The sequence below is a fragment of the Leptonotus elevatus genome, chromosome 16, assembly GCF_054856555.1.
Source record: "Leptonotus elevatus isolate MCC_2025b chromosome 16, RoL_Lele_1.0, whole genome shotgun sequence".
Lineage (NCBI taxonomy): Eukaryota > Metazoa > Chordata > Actinopteri > Syngnathiformes > Syngnathidae > Leptonotus > Leptonotus elevatus.
The window spans coordinates 5281876-5302013 of record NC_141254.1 but is presented as its reverse complement, the minus strand read 5'-3'; the positions used below and the strand labels follow the sequence as shown (position 1 = coordinate 5302013).

The window sequence follows — 20138 nt, the reverse complement described above, 5'->3', positions numbered from 1 at the left end:
TATGCATGTTCCTTATAAAAATACAACAGCTAGTATTGTAAATTGCTTAGTTTATATATATATATATATATATATACATTTTATTATTTATTTTTTATTAATTTATTTTATGTATTATTTAGTTTTATTTTATTGATTATACTTGGATTTCAGATTGTTAATAATCCTTCCGTTTGGGTTCTGTTATGGTCCTCAAAAAGAACTGCATTCTATCAGATCATGTAGGTATAACTAATGAATTGGCATATACTTCATGATTTCAGATATGTCACCATCTTGTTGAAGATTATAGATGTTTGCGAATGCATTAGCATGTCTCGCTGCCAGCACGGACTGACAAACAGCATGTGTTCTAATGTGAGGCCACCAAGGCCTTCTCCATACCTCAGGTGCGTCTCTGGCAGAGCCTGCAGGGGTTGTTAGCATTGACAGCGCCAGTCTTTCTGCATGAGACTTGCAGGCAGATTGTTGGCAAAGCTGGGCTGTTTCTCTCTGATGGGTGTCAGCTGGCTGCCAGCCTTACAGCCTTTTCCTCCTCCGCCACCTTGCACCCATTCCCATCATGGCGGGTGTAGGGGGAAAAAAAAGGCTTTATGAAGCCTCATAATGATACGTGGCAAATGTGCAGCACAGGGGTGATTGTTAACGGCGGCAGCTGCACAGATAGCCTGGATGATGGAAAATCAGTGGGACCTCATTTTGCTTTGCCAGTATGAATATTAATGGCTCGTTTCCAGGCCATGGCTAATGATGAGGAAAATTCCCTAATAAAAACTTGATGTGATGGGCAACGACCCGCGAGGTCACTGGAGATATTCAAAGTTAATAGTGTGCCATCAGGTGTGAGGAGTTAAGTGATTAAAGGCACAGAACCTAATCCTGATGCACCCCCATTCCCCTCTCTTTCCTCAGCCAAGAGTCAGGATGAGGGGAGGGCAGGAAGTGGTAGAAGAGGCTGCTATTCATTGACAGTAGCTTGGAACCTTAGCGTTAACTAAGACATGAACTAATAATATAGGTTACGTATAGATGGATTGAAAAATACTTAATTCAACCACAAAGAAAATTTACAAAACTTTTATACACTGTTCCATTATTATCTTATTATTATGACAGAATGTTACCATGACACGCTTGTATACATATTCCAAAATAATTTCAGTTTATGGTTTCTTCACAAGGTTTCTTCTATTTCCCCATATGGGGTTTTGGAGTTTATCCTTGACCTCTTGGGAGGGTTTAGATCAGGGGGTGTCATTAATATTTGTCAACTGTGGGCCTGTGAAGCCCTAGCTAGCTAGATGTGCAGCTAGCTAGAGCTTCGCAGACCCAATGTTGATACATACTGTACACATAGCTAGCTAACTCTCGGTAGTTGTACACAATTTCAGGTTGCCGTTTTTGTGTGAAAACAGTTTAAGGGGAGACAAATATAGTATGTATGTTTTTTCACGATGATAATTCCGATTTTGGACGTATCGTATTTTTCTCCTAAAACTTAATATCTGTTTCTCATGAAAACTAACGCAAATGCATTGTAGTGTCTTGACAGTTTCTTTTTTAGTTATTTTACTAATGTCCCTCAAGCTGTGTTTACCATTATTGCCAGTGCAGAGAGCCTCATTATGTTGTAATACACCAGAAAGATCTGTGACAGGATGTAGCAGCCATTTTGCATTCACACAATAGCAGGCTGCAAACTTATAGATATGTATGAATATATGAAAGTGTTGGAACAATCACGTCTTTGCCGTTATTGCGATTGTACATTTATTAAAAACAAGAGTGTAATGGTTTTATGAGAGGTTGGGATCATTTATGCAGAGTTTGAAGGGTCGGGGCGCGTTTTGAAATCTTTCCACTCTGGAGCCCGGTTTCAAAAGTGATCGGTTTCAAGCTCCGAAAACCGCGCCATCGTGTGGACGAACGGCCTAAACGGTAAGAAACTTGCGAGGATACATTGAAACTGGCTTCCGTGTGGACGGGGCCTAAATACACCAACACTAATTGACATGAGACACACCTGGGCAAGACAAAAGTGGCAGAGGGCACTGATAGGTTAAACACAAGGAAGGTCAGGCAAACACAGGTGTATCACATAAAGCTTGATGAGGCAAGGGAAGGACACATGAACAATGTAACAAAACACAAAGGACACAGACAAAGGACACAAACACTCAAAACTGAACAAAAACCCAACCCCACAGAACCGAGACATGACAGCTTGGCTGTTTCAGCTTGGTAAACATTTGCATCCATTTAACCGCTCAACCAAAGTGGGGTGCCACATAAGGTTTGTTTTTAAAAGTGTCTTTACCGTTATTGATCAAATTGGATTAAAATGACCCATATATTTACATCAGCTAAACAATAACCTGGTAGCTCCACACCCTAAAGTGTGCTATACCCTTGCCTGTAGCAGAAAACGTCATCCTGTGATATACTGGAACGCGCTTGTGCAACAAATTGGTTATTATTCGAGCGTTTCGCCTCTCTGGTCCCATCTTCTTATCCTGAACCCAGAACCCTGATTGATCCACATGGAGACTTACCCTGTCGTCTCTTTCTGGCAGGCACAACTTCCACTCCATCCAGTTTGCCGGCACAGAGTACATTGACCTATTCCTTCACACTTAACTAAGTTGTGTTTTTCTGTTAGGTTCTTTATGTGCTCCATTCCTCTAGTCTAGAAAGGGTACAGGAGAATTTCCAAGTTGTTAAATATAACATGGAATATAGTGAAGGAAGTCATCAAGTGAAGAAAATATGGTAAAGGAAATAGGTATAGGAAAAACTGGGAGCCTGCTCAGAGGTTGACACCAGCATTGAAGCAACTGCAGTTGTCTGGCTACATTTTGGAGGAAAAAAACACTCCCGAAATCTCCACACACATATAGGAAAATGTGTTATGGTCCAATGAAAACCAAGATTTAAAGGTTTTGACCAAATTGTTCGTACAAACTCAGCAATACCTACCAGGCACGTGCACAGGCATTTCCCACAATCACATAAATCTATACATCTCTGTTCAAAAGGCAAAGTCTTGCAAGCACTGCACAGTGATTTTTGTTGTTGTTGTCGTTGTCTTTTTTCTTTTCGATTGAGTTGTACAGAGTTCAGAGTTTGCATTAATGGAAATAGTGAGAACAATGATTTATCTCATATTTATATCACCCAAATCTGGAATTTTGGGTGTAGACTTTCAATAGCCCCTGCATATTGATGTAGCTGTATGGAATTAATAAAATCCAGATTTTAAACATGGTCTCTCAGTGAGTTGAAAGCCGAATATAATATATTAAGAATGGACTCCAGGGTATTAAAACCAGAGGTCACAGGCTATAAAGTTCAGATTATTTTATGGAAAGGTTCATTTTTCTGCCCTTGTCCTACGTCATCCCTCCCTGAGCTCAAACTCACCCTGTGACTGGATTTTTGAGGTTGCAGTCAAAAAGAAAATCTTGTGGATAAAGCTTTACATCTGAAAGGAAATTGCATTCAGATGTTAGCTTGCTGCTTTTGGCTGGTGCTGCACATCTGGATCAGACTCGATTATATTAGTCCAGACAAAAGTTTGGTCCTCCCTGACGAAACGTTTTTGGCTGCTGAAAGGACGCGTTTTGCCTTAATGTGACTACATAGAAGCACAAGCTGTTTTCTTTTCCTTTTGATTTGTTTCCAGCTCTTTTTTGTCCAATATTTTTATAAGACAGCTTGACATTAAGCAGATGCTGTGGAAATTGCATGTTCAATGTCATTACTGCGGAGCCAAACTCATTTTAAAGAGTTGACCCAGTCTGACATGTCATGTTGTATTTCACTCAACAAGCTGAAGTTTTACATGTATTTAAAAAAATGTCCTTCGCATAGATTCTTTAATAGAGTTTTCATCTGCTGTTCTTGTTTCTTTAGAAAAAAATGAATGAGGTCAGTTTAATACAGAATATCTTTCAGCTTGTGTTAGATTTGCTAGTTTATAAGCTATTAATGCTACAAATGCCCTACGCTAACTTCAGAGTTAAGAAATTGTGCCGTCTTACCATATTGTAAAGTAACATTATGACATGAATTTACCTTAACCCATTAAGGCCCGAAGCACCTGCCAAAACAGGCCTTTAAAACCTATGGGTGACTTTAGAATCACCCCGAAATCCTGAAGTTTTCCTGGAAATTCAACAATATTGTCAATGCCTTTTAAATAATTGATATCTCAGCCCCTGAAGCAGGTAGAAACATAATTCCAAAAACATTTGAGAGCTTACACCTGTGGCGTTCACTCAAATCTAAGTTTATTATTATAAACCTTCAACATATTTTTTTTCAAATCAACAAACAACTGTATCGCATCTTAACCTTAAAAACTGGAGCACAACTGTAATAACCTCGGGTGATTGAGTGGTAATTATTCATCCTCCATTCCGTTACAAAGCCGTTGAAATTTTCAAGATCTTCATCGTCTACAAACATATTTCTTAACAATATGTCACTATCAACTGGTTACACTGATTCGGAGTCCTCCTGCGCCACCGTCAATTATTTCATAATTCCCGTGAATATGCGTCAGACATGAATGCTCAAATAAAATTCCAAGACATGCTACGAGGCCCACGTCACCCTCTCGTGTATATTCTGATGCATTTCATCGGCTAAGAGACCAAGAATTGGTCAAAACAAAACAAAATTACATATCCGCTCTCCCGGATTTAAAGGTAGAAGAGCACTAGAGCGCTACCGGCTCTAGTGGTAGAAACGCAGTAATGCGCTCCCAGCCTTAATGGGTTTAACAGGTTAAAATCATGGGCTTCGTATAAGAACAAAACAAACGGTAAGCTTCAGCTAACCTGTGACTTTGAACAGTAATAATTGAGTCTTGTTGAGTCTTCAGAAGTTCTGTGGGTACACTGAATATTAAACGTTGATACTAAACGATGACCAACACTGGCTGAATATGCCTTGATTAGTACAGGTAGATCCAGAACGGAGTTGGGTATGCTTTGGGGCAACAACTGAAATGTTTATATGCAGAGGTGGACCATGGACTTTTGAGCGTCCGACATTCAGTTATTGTCAACAGTCGGGACGCCCTTCCGTCATTGTCAATCCGTTAATATTTCAAGTCAAACATAACTAAAAGATTACAGATGCTATTTTTAGGACCAACAATACATTTCATGCGTGCAGTCCGTCAATCGTCAGTCCGTTAATTTAACCACACATCCGTCATGCTAAATTAAATTTTGTCACCCTATTTTCCACTTGACATTGTTTGTTATGTTATTGTTACTTGTCCTCACTTTTTTTTTTTTCATGTGTTACTTGTCCTCACTAATGTCGCCTCATGTATAGTATGTGTCGTAATACTTCCGCACAAAGACAGCGAACTCAATACTTCTCCTTTTTAGGAACGTTAGCTGTTAATTAACTTGCCTCACTTAAAATGGCACACCAAAGAACCCATTAGTTGTGTAACAACGTGCCTGATGTAAAATAAACAAATTGAGCACTAAACTAATGCTTGCATAAATGTAGCAATAATGAGGTATTAACAACAGGAGGTAAACATTATCATCACGGTCTGTAGTCACCTGACTCTACAACATGGCCAGCAATCTGTGTTTGGACAGAGCCAGAAGAGAGAAGGCTTGGAGAATGGTGTGGGAGGACCTTATTTACTGCAGGAGAAAACGAGTGGTTCGGCTGCAGCAAAGTGGGTGTCCGTCAATGTATTCGTTGTTTGTAATTGAGACAGGCGTCCGTTGATGGACTGAGAAGGTCCGTTGGTACTGACCCGGTTATTGATGATTACATTGACGGACAAAAACCCACTTCCGACAATGCTTAGTCTGTCAATTTTTCAACGTTTACCGTCATTTGTTAATCTTTAACAAAACGGGTGTCGGTTATTGACAGATTGACAGACCTTCCGTCAATTTAACAGGGAGTCCTCGAGTTACGTCTAAATTACATTCTTACGCTGGCGATGTAACCCCAATTTCGACTTAAGTCGGATTTCACCGTTAAAGTCGATATTCACATCAAAATACTTTGTACAGTAATTTAAAAAAAAAACAGGGCCGGAACCAATATTTCGTGTTTCCGCACGGACCTTCATTGTTGACGGACGGCCGAGTGGAAATATGACACGCCTGATGGCAAGCCGACCTGCTCGATGATGTCCGTTGCTGGAGGTAACAACACAACTTTAAATAACTTTAAAATGGGGAAAATAACAAAAAAGAAGGTGCTACATACGAGGCACGGGCACCGTAAAGTCGAAACGGCGTAGGTCGCGTACGACGTAACTCGAGGACTCCCTATATTGATGTAATATCCACCTCTGTTTGCATGTCTAAAATGTTGGAAAAAAATGCCAAAAATGTCAATTTGGGTCTTTCTCTAGTCCCCATGAATAATGTAGCATTGCCCCTGCCCAGCAATAGGACAGGCATGCTGCCATATCATGCCGTTATGGCAGAGAGGCGCTCTGGGCTCCAAGATGGCAATCAAGGCTTGATTTGCCAACACATTTCCAATGATTAAAATGTAATTAGCACAAGCGAGCACCTCCTCCCCAGCTAATTTCCACACACGCTGTGACAGGCAGGCGGTCGACGGCAACCAGGCCCCAGCAGCAGATGGAGCAGAATGCAGCAGGAGGGGGAGAAAACCATTTTGCCATGTGACTGTTTGTATCCGAAAACCATCAGGATGCGCAGCTATATCTGGAAGGAGCTGTTAGGAGGGAGCGAGGAGCGCTCGACAACACCTCATCAAATTGGCACCGTCAGAGCTGACCGTGGCAATGGCTGCCATCCCTCATGCTGTTACTCCAGCTTCCAGGCATGCAAGCATTCCTCCCTCTTTTTTAACCCCTTCAGCCATCATGCTGGGCAGCCTGACTCAGTCTGATAAACAGACCCCATCTTGTGAGCAAAGGGATGCTTTAATGAAACCACTATCAACCGTAATTAATTATATGGTCATGGATAGAAAGCAGCTTTACCTGAGGCTCACGCCACTCATGGGGAGCAATGTGCAACCATTGCAGGCTTAATAAGTTGCCTTTGTAGAAAATGTATGACTGATTACAATTTAAAATTAGGCTGTTAATCACACCCTGTTTCAGTTCAGTTTACAGTTCCATTATTTTGACAAAATTTGTTTTTGACTCATTCACTGCCATTGACGGCTAAAGACGTCAAAGTTCCATTTTTATTGGACTGGCAGTAAATGAGTTCAAAACATGGTATGTTAGTAATTTCAGACCAGAGGATTTCTCTGCGGTAAAATTAATGTCGCATACTGGCTTTGCATACCTTTTCAATGTGTGATGTGGTTAAGTCTGCAGTTGAGATATTTCTTTCATTGGTTAACTCGATCAGCAGACTTTCTCCTGCGGGTGATAGTTTAGCTGCAACATATAGCATTTATTCTATGGCTTCTAATGTTCCCCTGCTTTTCAAGAAGTACGACTCACATATGGGGAGGATTTAGGACAAGAATAATTCACTCTAACTCAGACCAATGTAAACAAAGGCCTTACGCTCAGACAGGGGGCAGAGAAATTTATAGGAGCATGCAGCCAAAAGCAAGACCCCAATGAGAGCAGCAGTGTAATCAGAAGTGGTCCGGATACCGGCCAACATCAACAGCTCTTAAAGATTAAGTTAATGTTTGACATTCTTGAGTTACTTAAATTAAACACGAGGTTCTTGTTATACAGTATAACAATAGATACTAACCTCTGTAAATGGTGAGCTCGAGTGGAGATCAATTTCTTTTGTCAGCTACACCCCCCCCCCCCCTTCCTGGACTCATGGCTTCATTATTGTACATGACGGTTGCTTTACGTTCAAAACATTTACCTTCCCCTGTCTGTCAGAGTGATCTCAATGGGCACCACTGTTTTGCTTTTACTCATTGCTGTAGACTAGGGGTGGGCACACTCGGTCCGCGAGGACCGGAGTCCTGCAGGTTTTGGACGTTTTCCTTCTCCAACACAGCTGATATATGATCAGCTCATCAGCAAGCTCTGCATAAGCTTGGTAACGATCCTTTTGATTGGAATCAGCTGCGTTGCAGCAGGGAAACCTCCAAAACCTGCAGGACGCCGGCCCTTGAGGACCGAGTTTGCCCACCACTGCTGTAGACAATAATCATTTTGTAAGAAATGTAAAACCTCTGGGATTTAGCACACATGGCCTCCCAGTGTTTTTCTTTTCCATGTGTAACATTGTTTTACATTTAACTAAAGTGCTGCAGATTTATTCACGAGTTCACATTAACTATAATTGTAGCACTAACTGAATTTTGGGAGTCACCTGCTTAAACAAAAACAGACTTATAAGAAATTAGGTTTTCCTTTCCTTGTTGACGTTTTTAAAAATGACTTGCAAAGCCACAAGACTCTTAAAGGATATGGTTACACCACATTTACCTGTTTATTTGTTTTTTCTAAGTCTAAAATCTTGAATGGTGTCCCTTCTGACAAGCCTTGGCAAATGTTACCATTTACAGTACATATATATAGAGGCCGTCTTGAGTACGTCGGCATTGCTGTCGTATTGAATTTGGTGAAAAGAAGCGATTGAAGATACCTCATTCATTTGCTCCTTGGAGATGTATCATCAAATCAGAACTCATTGGATTAATACCAAACCATTGATATTGATTATTGATTGATTGATTGATTATTATGTCATTCCAACTCAATTTTGCGAATATTAGGCACATTTGGTAGAGTGAGAGCGCATATGTTCAGAGAGACAAAGTATGCTCCCCTCCCATTAGTTTCTGAATGCACCAGTGTGTTGTGTTAGCAGGACTACTACTAGTGTTTTGTCGTGGTTACATTGGCAGATTTGAAAATGGAGAAAAATGCTGTACCACACAGCTAGCTCACATCAGCGTTAGCCAACTTAACAACCACCACCTTAAACCATAAACTTCTGGAAAAAAGTTAATAACTTACCAACTTGAGAATTATCCACGGCTCACCAATAATGAAAGACAACTTTTATATCCCTCATCAGGCCAAAACCCTCACATCTTGCTTGTACTGTTTCCATCTCCTACTGTCCGATTTTTGGTGCACTCTGAATTTCGGAACGGCAAATTTGAGCAATACCGTGAGTTTACGAACGGTCAGCGTGAACAATTGCACGCTAGGAGCGCATTTCCAAAGGCGCCCATTATTTGCCCTTTAATGGCTAATACGTTGGTCACATCCAATATGGCGGATGCACTGCTTTATTGCTTCGAAAAGGCCACCCAATTTAATGGGAGTCTGCAGCAGAAATGAAAAGGTTTGCGGCTCCCGTGGTTTATTTATAAAACAGATCCAAATGGCTCTAAATTGCCGACACTAAAGTAATATTTCCCTCCTCACTTGTTGTACTACAGTCTAAACACGTTATATACATAAACTAAACATCACTAATGTTTGAAAACGGATCAGTCGTCAGCGAAGTTTGTGATATTTCTACTTATCCGCATATCATATCAACATTTGATCATCTTAGCACGATCGCCCCAATATTTCCGATTATCTATTAAATGTTTCTTTCCATTTAGGCGCTCACTACAGAAGCTTATATCACTTTAATGAGGAAAAATTTTCATCCATGAAATACGATAATAAGATTGGGGTGATCATTGTGTTATTTTTAGAGGTTGATATGGGGCAAGGGGGCACAAGCCAGTGTCTTCTTGTGCCGGTCCCAAGCCCAGATAAATACAGAGAGTTGTGTCAGTAAGGGAATCCGACGTACAAACTTTGACCAAATCAAACATGTGAATCAAATATATGATTTCCATACCGGATCGGTCGAGGCCCGGGTTAACAACGACCGCCATCGGTGCTGTTGACCTACAGGACATGTATGAGGCCTGTAAGACAGTGGTGAGGTGTGCTGTAGGTGTGACGGAGGAGTTCAAAGTGGAGGTGGGACTACATCAGGGATCAGCTCTTGGCCCCTTCTTGTTTGCTATGGTAATGGACAGGATGACAGATGAGGTTAAACAGGAATCTCCATGGACTATGATGTTTGCAGATGACATTGTGATCTGTAGTGAGAGCAGGGAACAGGTGGAGGAGAAGCTAGAGGCGTGGAGGTTTGCCCTGGAAAGGAGGCAAATGAAGGTTAGCCGTAGCAAGACGGAGGTCTAGAGAAAGACCAAAGAGGAGGTTTATGGATGTAGTTAAAGAGGACATGAAGGTAGTTGGTGTGAGAGCTGAGGATGCAGACGACAGGGTTAGATGGAGGCAACTGATTTGCTGTGGTGGAAAAGGAAAAGAAGAAGATATGGGCATAAGTAGAGATGTCCACATAAATGTGGGTGACAAGTGATTGCAATTTTTTTGACATATTAAGCGACGTAAGCTTTTTTTTAATTATTATTTTATTTCCTACACTTAACCAATATTTAGAATGTCCCACGTGCCAGTCTACTCAATGTCCTCGGCTCTCGTTATTTACAAATAGGTACATGTTTTATAGAAATGCCATGCCACATTACACTTTCCACACACAGTACAAAGGCATTTGTCTCCCCTGCATGAAAATATTTGATTGTTTTTGCTTTGACCACTTGTATGTATGTATGAGTGAGTGACAACTCGAGCTAGCTTGTGTGAGTGGGATTTTTTTTTGTTCTATCTTTATCCAGTCCTCCTTATTTGTTCCTTTTGTGTGAAATCTCCTACTCTGTAAGGATGATTGTATTGTCTGTGCTTGCATGCCAAGCCTGATTTTGAGCTTTTTTATTGTTATTATAAACGATATTTCAATTTTATTAAGTTTTCCATTGTATTCCCCCTTTTGTTGCCCTGGGAAATTTACATACCTCTATTCCCGGGGAAAAGAACGTAATGATAGCAATTTATTTTATTTTCTCTCCCCCCACTAGCAGCATGAGTGCTTCGTTTAGTGGTACCTGCGAATGCGACAGGCGGCAGGATGAGAAGTGAAAGAGAGCAGTTGATTAAATCATCATCAAGTCGCAGCACAGAAAGTCAATTCTGCTTGCCGTCTAGAATGATATCCTTTTATCTTAAAGTAATGAGCTATGGCACTTTTGCATCGTATAATACGATGAGTTCCATTAGGATGTTCCATTTGCTTCACAAGCAAGGGCAAGTCATTCCAGCCGGCTTCTCTCTTGGCAATCAAAGCAATCGTCTGCGCAAGCAGGAGAGGGGAAAACGAGGGAGAAGATAAAGGGGAACTGAAAAAAAAAAGTTGCTCCCAACATGATAGATAAAACTCAAATAATGTTGGTTATTTGAACCTGCCTTACGCCCGTGTTCCCGATTGTGCTGTGTGTACCGTCAGAGGAGTCGCTAATGAGTACTCGGTGTGGTGTCACATTCTGGCAGGCTTCAATAGATTGAAGTAGTCGAGGCAGCTAATACTCAGATTTTGTCTGCAGCTCCATTAGGCAGTTGTGTGTGGGTGGCCATCAGAGATGTCTGTAGCAGATGGGGCTCTTTATTCAAAAAGCAAATTGGATGTATAGAAATGCAAACACTTTTTTAAAAAAGTATTTGACCTATTTGCACTTATTTGGATTCAAGTATTGAGACACACCTAATATTCAATGCACTTTCCGATTGACAAAGGCAGGCAATAACTGGTACTATTCCCTGTATCTGTCATCCAGTTTTCCAAGAGTACAGAGTGGATGTTATATGGGTAAAGATCTGTTGTTTGTGCAAATGTATCGTGTAATATCCAGAGGTGGGCGTGTCAATGAATTTTGTTATTCGTCAACGGCAGGGACACTCCTCCGTCATCGACACGCTGTCATTATTTCAAGCCAAACCAAATTGTAACCTGTCAATGGGTTGTCGTTATTTTAGCCGCGCTTCCATCATTGCTAAATAACAGCTGCTGTTTTAGGATCGTCCTGTAAGGTTCGCCGGCCGGTATTAAGTGTTCAAGTATCAAAAATACAATTTTCATATATTACGCAGTTCTGGAGTTCTTGTTTGTCGTTGTCTTCTTCCTCTTCATTGTCTTCTTTATCTTCTCCTGCACTTCTTCTCTGTATTCTTCTTCTCTTCCTTCTCCGTCTTCTTCTTATTCTTCTTCTTCTTCCTATCGAGCCTATTTTCCATGTCTCCCTCCTGCCAAACCCAGCTGAGGATCGTTATCAGGTTTCATGCAGAGCTTGCTTAGTTGATCGTTCAAAACACCTGTGTTGGCAGAGAGAGACATGGAAAACAGGCTGGATAAGAGTACTCGAAGACCGCGGTTGAGTTGAGAACTACTGTTCCAGACTAAAGGGGGCAGTGAAAAGCATCTACGGCATATGAACAACACTTCACCATTTATCAACAAGAAAAGTTTGGGTACAAGAACAGTCTACATACATTTAAATGACAACAAAGAATGTTTACAACAGCTTTTGCTCTTCTGACATGTTTTTCAGTGCAGAACATCCACGCAGTTATGGATATAAAATATATAATAACATGGACTGCTAATGCCATCGAAGCGAGAAGTAAAGCCACCAGCAGCCATCTTACATTGCCACTAACTCACCTCGCCCAATGTGAATATATTGATTTCTCCGCAGCGTTTTCACGTTATTTTCTGTACGCCAAAAATATCACAGTGTGTGGGGTACGATTGTCCCAATGAATATGAAACGGTCCATACTTACCTGTGATTGACTTAAAGGATTTTGACGGACCAAACCCACTTCTGGCAATGCTTATTAGTCCATCAGTTTTCAAAGTTTCCCATCAATCGTCAACAAAATGGCCGTCTGTTATTGACTGATTGACAGTCCTTCTGTCATTATTGATGGAATATCCGCCTCTGGTAATATCTCAAGATATATTTTAAGAAATTTCATAAACATACACGTATGTAACCTGCACTAGTTACTGCCCTCTCGCAAAAAACTCAGAAACTTATGAGAAATACACGTAGCGTAGCTATAGTCTAATGTGAGGATTCGTTAATACGATACGATACGATACGATACGATATACTTTTATTTTCCCCGTGGGGAACTTTTTCCTGGACTCCGTCCAGCTGCAGTTACAGTAAAGAAAAAACAACAGAATAGAAAGAGATCAAATTAAAGTTGTGGAGCCATGTCTCCGTGAACACCATGGCGCAGGCGTCCCGGTGCTCGCGGCAGGCCGAGGTGAGGCTCCTCAGCTCATCCAGCTTGCTCTCCAAGGACCTCACGTCTCCGAGCAGCAAGGACGGCAGCGCTGGTCTGCATCCTCTCCTCCGGAGTCTTTGGCGTGCTCCACCTCGTTGTCCTCTCCTCCGGCGGCGTTTCCCCGGGTCTGCTCGCTAAATCTCCTCCGGCAGGTCGGGGGGTGGCGTGTCGCCTGTTGAGCCGAGGGCCCAGAGCGAGTCTCTGATGTCGGACAACAAAGCCATGTCGTTCCTTTGTTCCCCTGTCCACACACGCCACGAGCCGTTGGTAGATTAGGCTCCGTTCGGAGCCCCGACGTGTACTGTAACTCGCGGTAGGAGTCGCGGACAGATCGAGCAAGTGGCTCATAATTTAAAAAAGTCAAAAATTAAAAGCTAAATAAGGAAAAGGTTAGAAGAACTGCAGCTTTCCACGGAGCCCGTGTCGCAGACGTGCTGCGCCAACGTGACCGGAAGCGGAGAAAAAACTGGATAGATAATGGGACACTGGTTATAAAATTAAAAGGCAGGATGGAGATGGATTCATTCTTAATTTAAACTTTACTCGTCATACACGGCAGCTAGAGCGACAACACTTCCTGATCTCCTATCAGCTGACTAAGCACTAACCAATCAGAAGCTAGCATGCTTAAGGTAAATGCTAGTGAATGACGGAGAGCAGCAGATTCGACACGTCAACTTAGCTACTTGTACAAAAAAAAAAAAAAAAGTAAGAAATTTTTATTGTAAATAATAATTCTAGAAACATAAATGTACAAGTAAATATACATTTTTAACAAATTAACTTGATCCTCAGGGTGTGGACCTTCGCAAAGCGAGGCGTCTTTGTCGCTGGCAGTACCCAACGCTTCAAAGTGCAAATGGTTAACATGATATGGTTATGGTCTCCTTATTTGAAAACCCGACCGAAAAGTATTGGCACAAACCTTGTAGTATGCTACGTGTATTTCTCGTACATTTCTGAGCTTTTTTTTCTAGCAAATATGCCACTTTATATCCAAACTCGCAAATGTGCCACTTTATGACGTCGCCAATTTTTTTATGTGAGTTTTTCTCTCTGAATATTGCCCCCGCCCTCTAAAAAACATACATTTATACGTGGCCCTAATATGCCGTCAAAAGATCCTCACCATCAGCCACATGCTGAAAAGTAAATATAGGAGACCCTCATTTCTCATAATTTGTTGTTTTTTGTCTCCTCACTAATGCTTTCAGTGCCCTATCATTTTCCCACTTTCTCATTGTCATACTTTGAAGAGGAAAACCAAACTAAAGCCAGGCCCAGGACTGTACAGTATAGTGGCATTTTTGTTTTTACCCTGAATTGTTTTTTTTTGGTCTTGTTTTGTTGTTGACCAAGCCAGTGCAAGATTCAAATAGACTGATGTGGAAAAACACAATTAGGGTCTTGGCCTCAACCAATGAAACACCTTTGGCATGAACTACATTGACCCTGTTTTCCATCGGATTGCATTTTAATTCGGTCTTTCGGATGAATGGACACAAAAACGTAAGTCTTCGTAATCGAGTGGAAGCTCCCTGCGTACCAGCTCCATAATTTCTTCCTAATTCAATTCCTGCAGGGCAATTGTCCAACCACCTTGACTCCCTTTTCTCATTTATTCATCCTGCAGTGAAGGGTGTTGGCTTTCACACCGTATTGGGGATGCATGTTGGAATGCTGTCGAAGTGGGGAGAGAGCAAGTGAGAGAGAAATAAAGAGCAAGGGAACGTCTGAGGAGTGTTTGCCCAGTGCGTTTATTGCCTCTGCATAATTTATGAGTTTCTGGAGCTGACCATCATGGCAGCGTGCCGCCGGCTGCCCCTGGGGCCATGTGGGACAGGCCTGTAAATTGGATGCTATGCTCCTGCTGAGCTCGCATGGCCCCTTTTTAGCATCCTGCCCGAGAAACATACCAGCCACATGGCCAGCCTTCTACCTTTGAGCTCTGTAGGGTCCAGATCAGCAAAAAAAAATTTGATTGAAGCAAAAAATTAAAATAAAAAAGGGGGAGAAAGATAGAGAGCCAAGACAGAAGTGCCTTCTGTCACTTCCTCCCTGGGCTGTCAATCTTTTCATCCTCTTCTCTCTCACACTTCCCTCTCCCCCACACACAAATATATGATGCCAACCCCTGCCTATATCCCCCACCCCCCACGCCCCTTCCCCGTCCCTTCTTCATTACTGACTTCAGTGCTTCTCTGCACCTCAGCCATATGCACAACTTTGAGGCTGCCAGTCACCCAGCATGACACTAATTAGTTGATAAAGAATTAAGTGGACCTTGAAATTGAAATTGTAGGGGGGGAAAATGAAATCTAACCACCTTTTTCCTGTCCCCACTGACAAGGTTGCCTTCCTCCTCCCCCTCTTCGTCCCCAGCCTCAAGCCACAATACACGACATGGAATCATAATTGTTGTTGAAGTTCATGAGGTTCCAGCCCCAATTGAGTTTTATATATACAGTCTCTCATCAAGGGATCAACAAGACGTCAATCATCTTGTGACATTCACACTTCATTGAAAAGATTCGACATGCAGTCGATTTTGAAGTGTATCGCAGTTTAAAATGCATGGAACCTCACCAAATATGTGATTTGTCTTTCTTTCTCTTTCAGTGCGACACCGAGACTGACCAGGACGATAAGGTAAGTCAGACAGTTTTCACAGAGTTGTGGCTGTGTCTGAATCACTTTTGTATCCGATTCACTCTTCATGGTTTAAGCCTGACACTTCATTTAATTAGAACAAAACACCCTATTAATGAATACTACACACTCAATATGACCGTTATGTATTTATTTTAAATGAGCTTAGTGAGGTACACAATCTAAATTAGACTACTCAATATTTTAAGGATTTCTCATGAAGTTGAATTGAAGGTTTTCTTTTTCCTTAAAACCAAATCTGCAAAATACAATGTTCGGTATTGGGTATCTTGCTTATTCGTGCAATATTCTGTGTCGGTTTGACCTTGTTATGATGTTCTATTTTGCTTAAAATAACACAAACACAGTCAATACCTTGCATTTTTACACGTTGCTGGTTTACATTTAGTTTGTATCCCTTTTGTTTTCTCTATGAATTGAACATACATAGCAAATGCATACACTGGGTACAAAAAATGTAAACAACGATCAAGGAATCACAGGTTGTATTGTCGCACATTTCAGTCATTCGTCCAATTCTTACATAGACACCTTTAAAAAATCAAATGTGAAAATCAAGAGGTACAAATGAACATGCTTATTAATATATGCAAAAAAAGAGGGTTCATAATTAGGATCTCGGAAGTCCAGACATCAAACTCAAAACATTTTTCACCTAAGCTATGTAAGAAGAAATTATTGTTGAGATATGTTTGCCGTTTAGAGACTAAAATAATGTCATTGGAAAAATATGACATTGACAAAAAGTTTTGACTTTCCAGCAGAGATTTATTGTAGAACAACATTTGGATTAATATGTGCCATGGTAATGTTTACATTAAATATGATCAAAGGCATTTGCTTACTTTTGTCAGTGCTCACCTACAAACAAAATTTTAAGGAGTATTTTACAAACAATTATTGATCCTAAATGTTGCAATTAAATAAAAAAAAATTGGTCTGTCATAAGCTAAAATTCCTTCTGAAATATTGACATTTAAAAATGTCAATTGATGTTTAACAGTATCTCACTTTTCTGCAGATATTTAATTATTTTCTTAGAACAACACTGAACAAATGACACTTTCACACAGTGAAAAGGAGTCAGTGTACAGCTTATACAGTATAACAGTATAAACGTATTGTCCCCTCAAAATAAATCAAAATACAGCCTTTACTAATGAAATCTCTGGCAACAAAAGTGACTACACCCTAAGTTAAAATGCCCACAGTGTCATTATTTTGTGTGGCCACTATTATTTTCCACCACTACCTTAACTCTTTTGGGCATGGAGTACTTACTAATAAAATACAACTGAGCTAAATTAGGACTTTTTCACTAAGGGGTGTACTCACTTTTGTTGCCAGGGTTTTAGCTATTAATGGCTGTATTTTGAGGGCACCAGTTATATGAGTTGTACACTGACTGCTTTTCATTGTGTCAAAGTGTTTTTTCGTCAGCGTTCTCCCATGAAAATGCAAAATTCACTCCCAGCCATTTTCACTGAAGCAACCCCCTTTGCTGATTTTTCAAGGCCCACAGAATACTGTGTTTTGTTGCTATAAAAACATGTAAATTACCAAAAGAAAGATTAGAGTCTTTTACTGTTTCCGTTTTGCAGCAATTAGCATTGGAATATAGCTAAATGTCATCATTATTCACAAACCTGTTGAAAACACTGGCAAAAAGAGCTTGTTGCAACGTGGCCATGGCTGATCTCTTATACTCTGCTGCCACCTAATTTTTGTAATAACTACCATTGCTTTAAGCCACCGCTTCATGTCAGAAGTTGTATGCTCTGGCATAAAAAACATTAAAAAAAATATAAATAAATAACATTCATACGTTTTTGGGAGTGAATGATAAAGTATTAAAAACCTTATTTATACATTTTTGGGTTTGAATGAGTTAAATATCTGCAAAAATGTGAAGCATCACTTTTGTGAGATACTGTATGTTGGTCAAGACATGTTTTGAATCCCGTTAGTAAAATTTCATCCAGTCTCAGTAATTAGTCCAGATATTCCGTTTGATTTAATTGAAAATAAAGGTATCTAGCAAAAAAATACTTTCGCTCCACGCTAATAGTTTCGTAATGCTTTTTTCCCCCTTTTGCTTAGACAGTGCAGAAAATTGAGTCATTACTCTGTGTTGTCGATTTAAATTGGTCCTCTCTTTGTAGTTTCCTTTTCGTTTCTGGAAGCAGGAGAGAGCGTATTGCCCTATAATCCCTCAACTGACTGTATTAATTCACTCGGGCGCACATTCCGCCTCGGACGAACAGTGTCGACTACAGCTTGCTGTCATTGATTAATTGTGTGTTTAAGTAACAGAGGAGTGAATTAGTAAATAGGGGACCCCTGTGACAGGGCCTGCCTCATGTGTTCTGCCTTGTTGTTCGCGAGTAATTTCAGCTCCCACATGACGCTTTTACCCCTCCGGTGTCCACATCACCTCTGCCACTATCTGTTCCTGCCAGGCCCTTTCCACACTTCGCCCACTGCCCCTGTTTTGATTTGCATTCGGTGGATGATGTGGTCTACTTTACAAGCCCGCAGTAGAGAAGGATGCCAAAAAGAGCGGAATCGTTTTAATGGGTCAAATGTATTTCAATGGCGACAAACGTGGCTTATTTAGTTTCCCTTCAAAAGCAGGAAATGGAAAAAGTGTCCCCTGGAGAAATCATGTTCTGCCTGTGTAGCAGGTCTCTGCCGTGTCGGCTGGAACTGCCAGACTCAGATAAGACACCATTTGGATCTTGCTCATATGTGTGTGCATGTGTGTGTGCGTGTGAAACTATATGAGCCTTTGCGCATTACAAAAGTATGGGCCCTCTCTAAAATGATCGCATGTTAAGCAGTACACACATGCGTTTTAAAATCAGTACACAGTTTTAGACGATCAACAAAAAGTGTGCTGGCTGAAATCACTTCGTAACAATAGTATTGTTTGCTCTAGTTGCATTATCAATAAAGGAGACAATATTGTTCTCACAAATTTAAACAGTTCCTCACCTTGTGTAATATGCCTCAGTCACCTACCCCAACGATTAGAAATGGGCTCTTTGCATTTAACGCCATGACATCATATCTGTCGTGGATAAAACGGATTATAACATAAGTGTATTCACAGCCAAGCCTTAAAGTGGAAGTCAACCTTAAACATTTCTTGACAATGTAGAACTGTAAAACGATTAATTTTTTAAATCAAATTAATCACATCTTTGAATTTTGATTAATCACAATTAATCGCCTAATTAAAAAAGTTTTTTAGCAAAATTTTCCAACATCATTTTAATCCAATGCACGCTCTAATCCGCCTCTTTTTCTAATCAGTTAATTACTTGCATAATTTAAAATAAAAAAAGAATGAGCCCAATATTTTGACATGGATAAATATTCTGAATGTCATATACGCAACCATTTATTAACAGCTTTACTTTAATACATGTACTTATGTTTATTGCTCAAACACAACCTGTGCTACCTTTAAGGTATCCATCCGCTGTCAGATAAAGGATCATCTGCGGTCAAAATTAATTAAAAGTGTGATTAATCTGCGTTAATACATGATTAATGTGATAATTTTTGGTGATTAATTAATTAGTTAACGCTTTAACTTTGACAGCATTAGTGTGACCTCGCTAGTATAAAAATGACATTCTGGATAATATTACATTTGTGGATTGATTATGAGTTATGAAGCAAAATCCAGCCGTTTTTATCCCTGTCAGGGGGCGGCCATTTTTGCCACTTGCTGTCGACTGAAGATGACATCACAGTTGCTCAGGGCTCAGGCAACAACCAATCAAAGTTCACCTGTTTTCTGAAGCTGCGCTGTGATTGGTTGTTTATGAGACCTGAGCAACTGTGATGCCATCTTCAGTCGATAGCACGTGGCAAAATGGCCGCCCCCGGAGATGGATAAAAACGGATGGATTTAGCTGCTTAACTCATATTCCACTAACTCAATATTAACCAGAATAGTATATTTAGACGAGTGGGGCTGCATAGAACATATTATTGTCCCCCAAAAAATTGGGTTGACTTCCCCTTTAAAAGAGTCTGAAAAGCAAACCATAAATGCAAATTTTTTCCCTCCAGAAATACATCCTTGTAGTAATTCCACACTTGTTTGTAATCAACAGCGAAGACATGATGCCAGCTTTTCTGTTCGTCGTCTGACGTTTATTCTTGTTTCTTGTTTCTTGTTTGTCAGTCTGTCACATTTCTGTCTCTTTTTCTTATGTAGTCATTAGCAGGTGCACGTCTTAAGTCAAAATGGAACTAGTAATACTTCTTGCTTCTGG

General features: G+C 40.5%; 1 protein-coding gene across 7 annotated transcripts in view; it reads left to right on the top strand.

The window, feature by feature from the left end:
- The window catches only part of auts2a (activator of transcription and developmental regulator AUTS2 a), a 385883-nt gene that overhangs the window by 233558 nt on the left and 132187 nt on the right, over positions 1-20138 (top strand). For all 7 annotated transcript variants that reach the window (XM_086097994.1, XM_086097993.1, XM_086097990.1 and 4 more), the window contains one exon: positions 15799-15828. In XM_086097994.1, coding sequence (XP_085954120.1) covers positions 15799-15828 — 30 coding nt within the window. The remainder of the gene's footprint in view (positions 1-15798; positions 15829-20138) is intronic.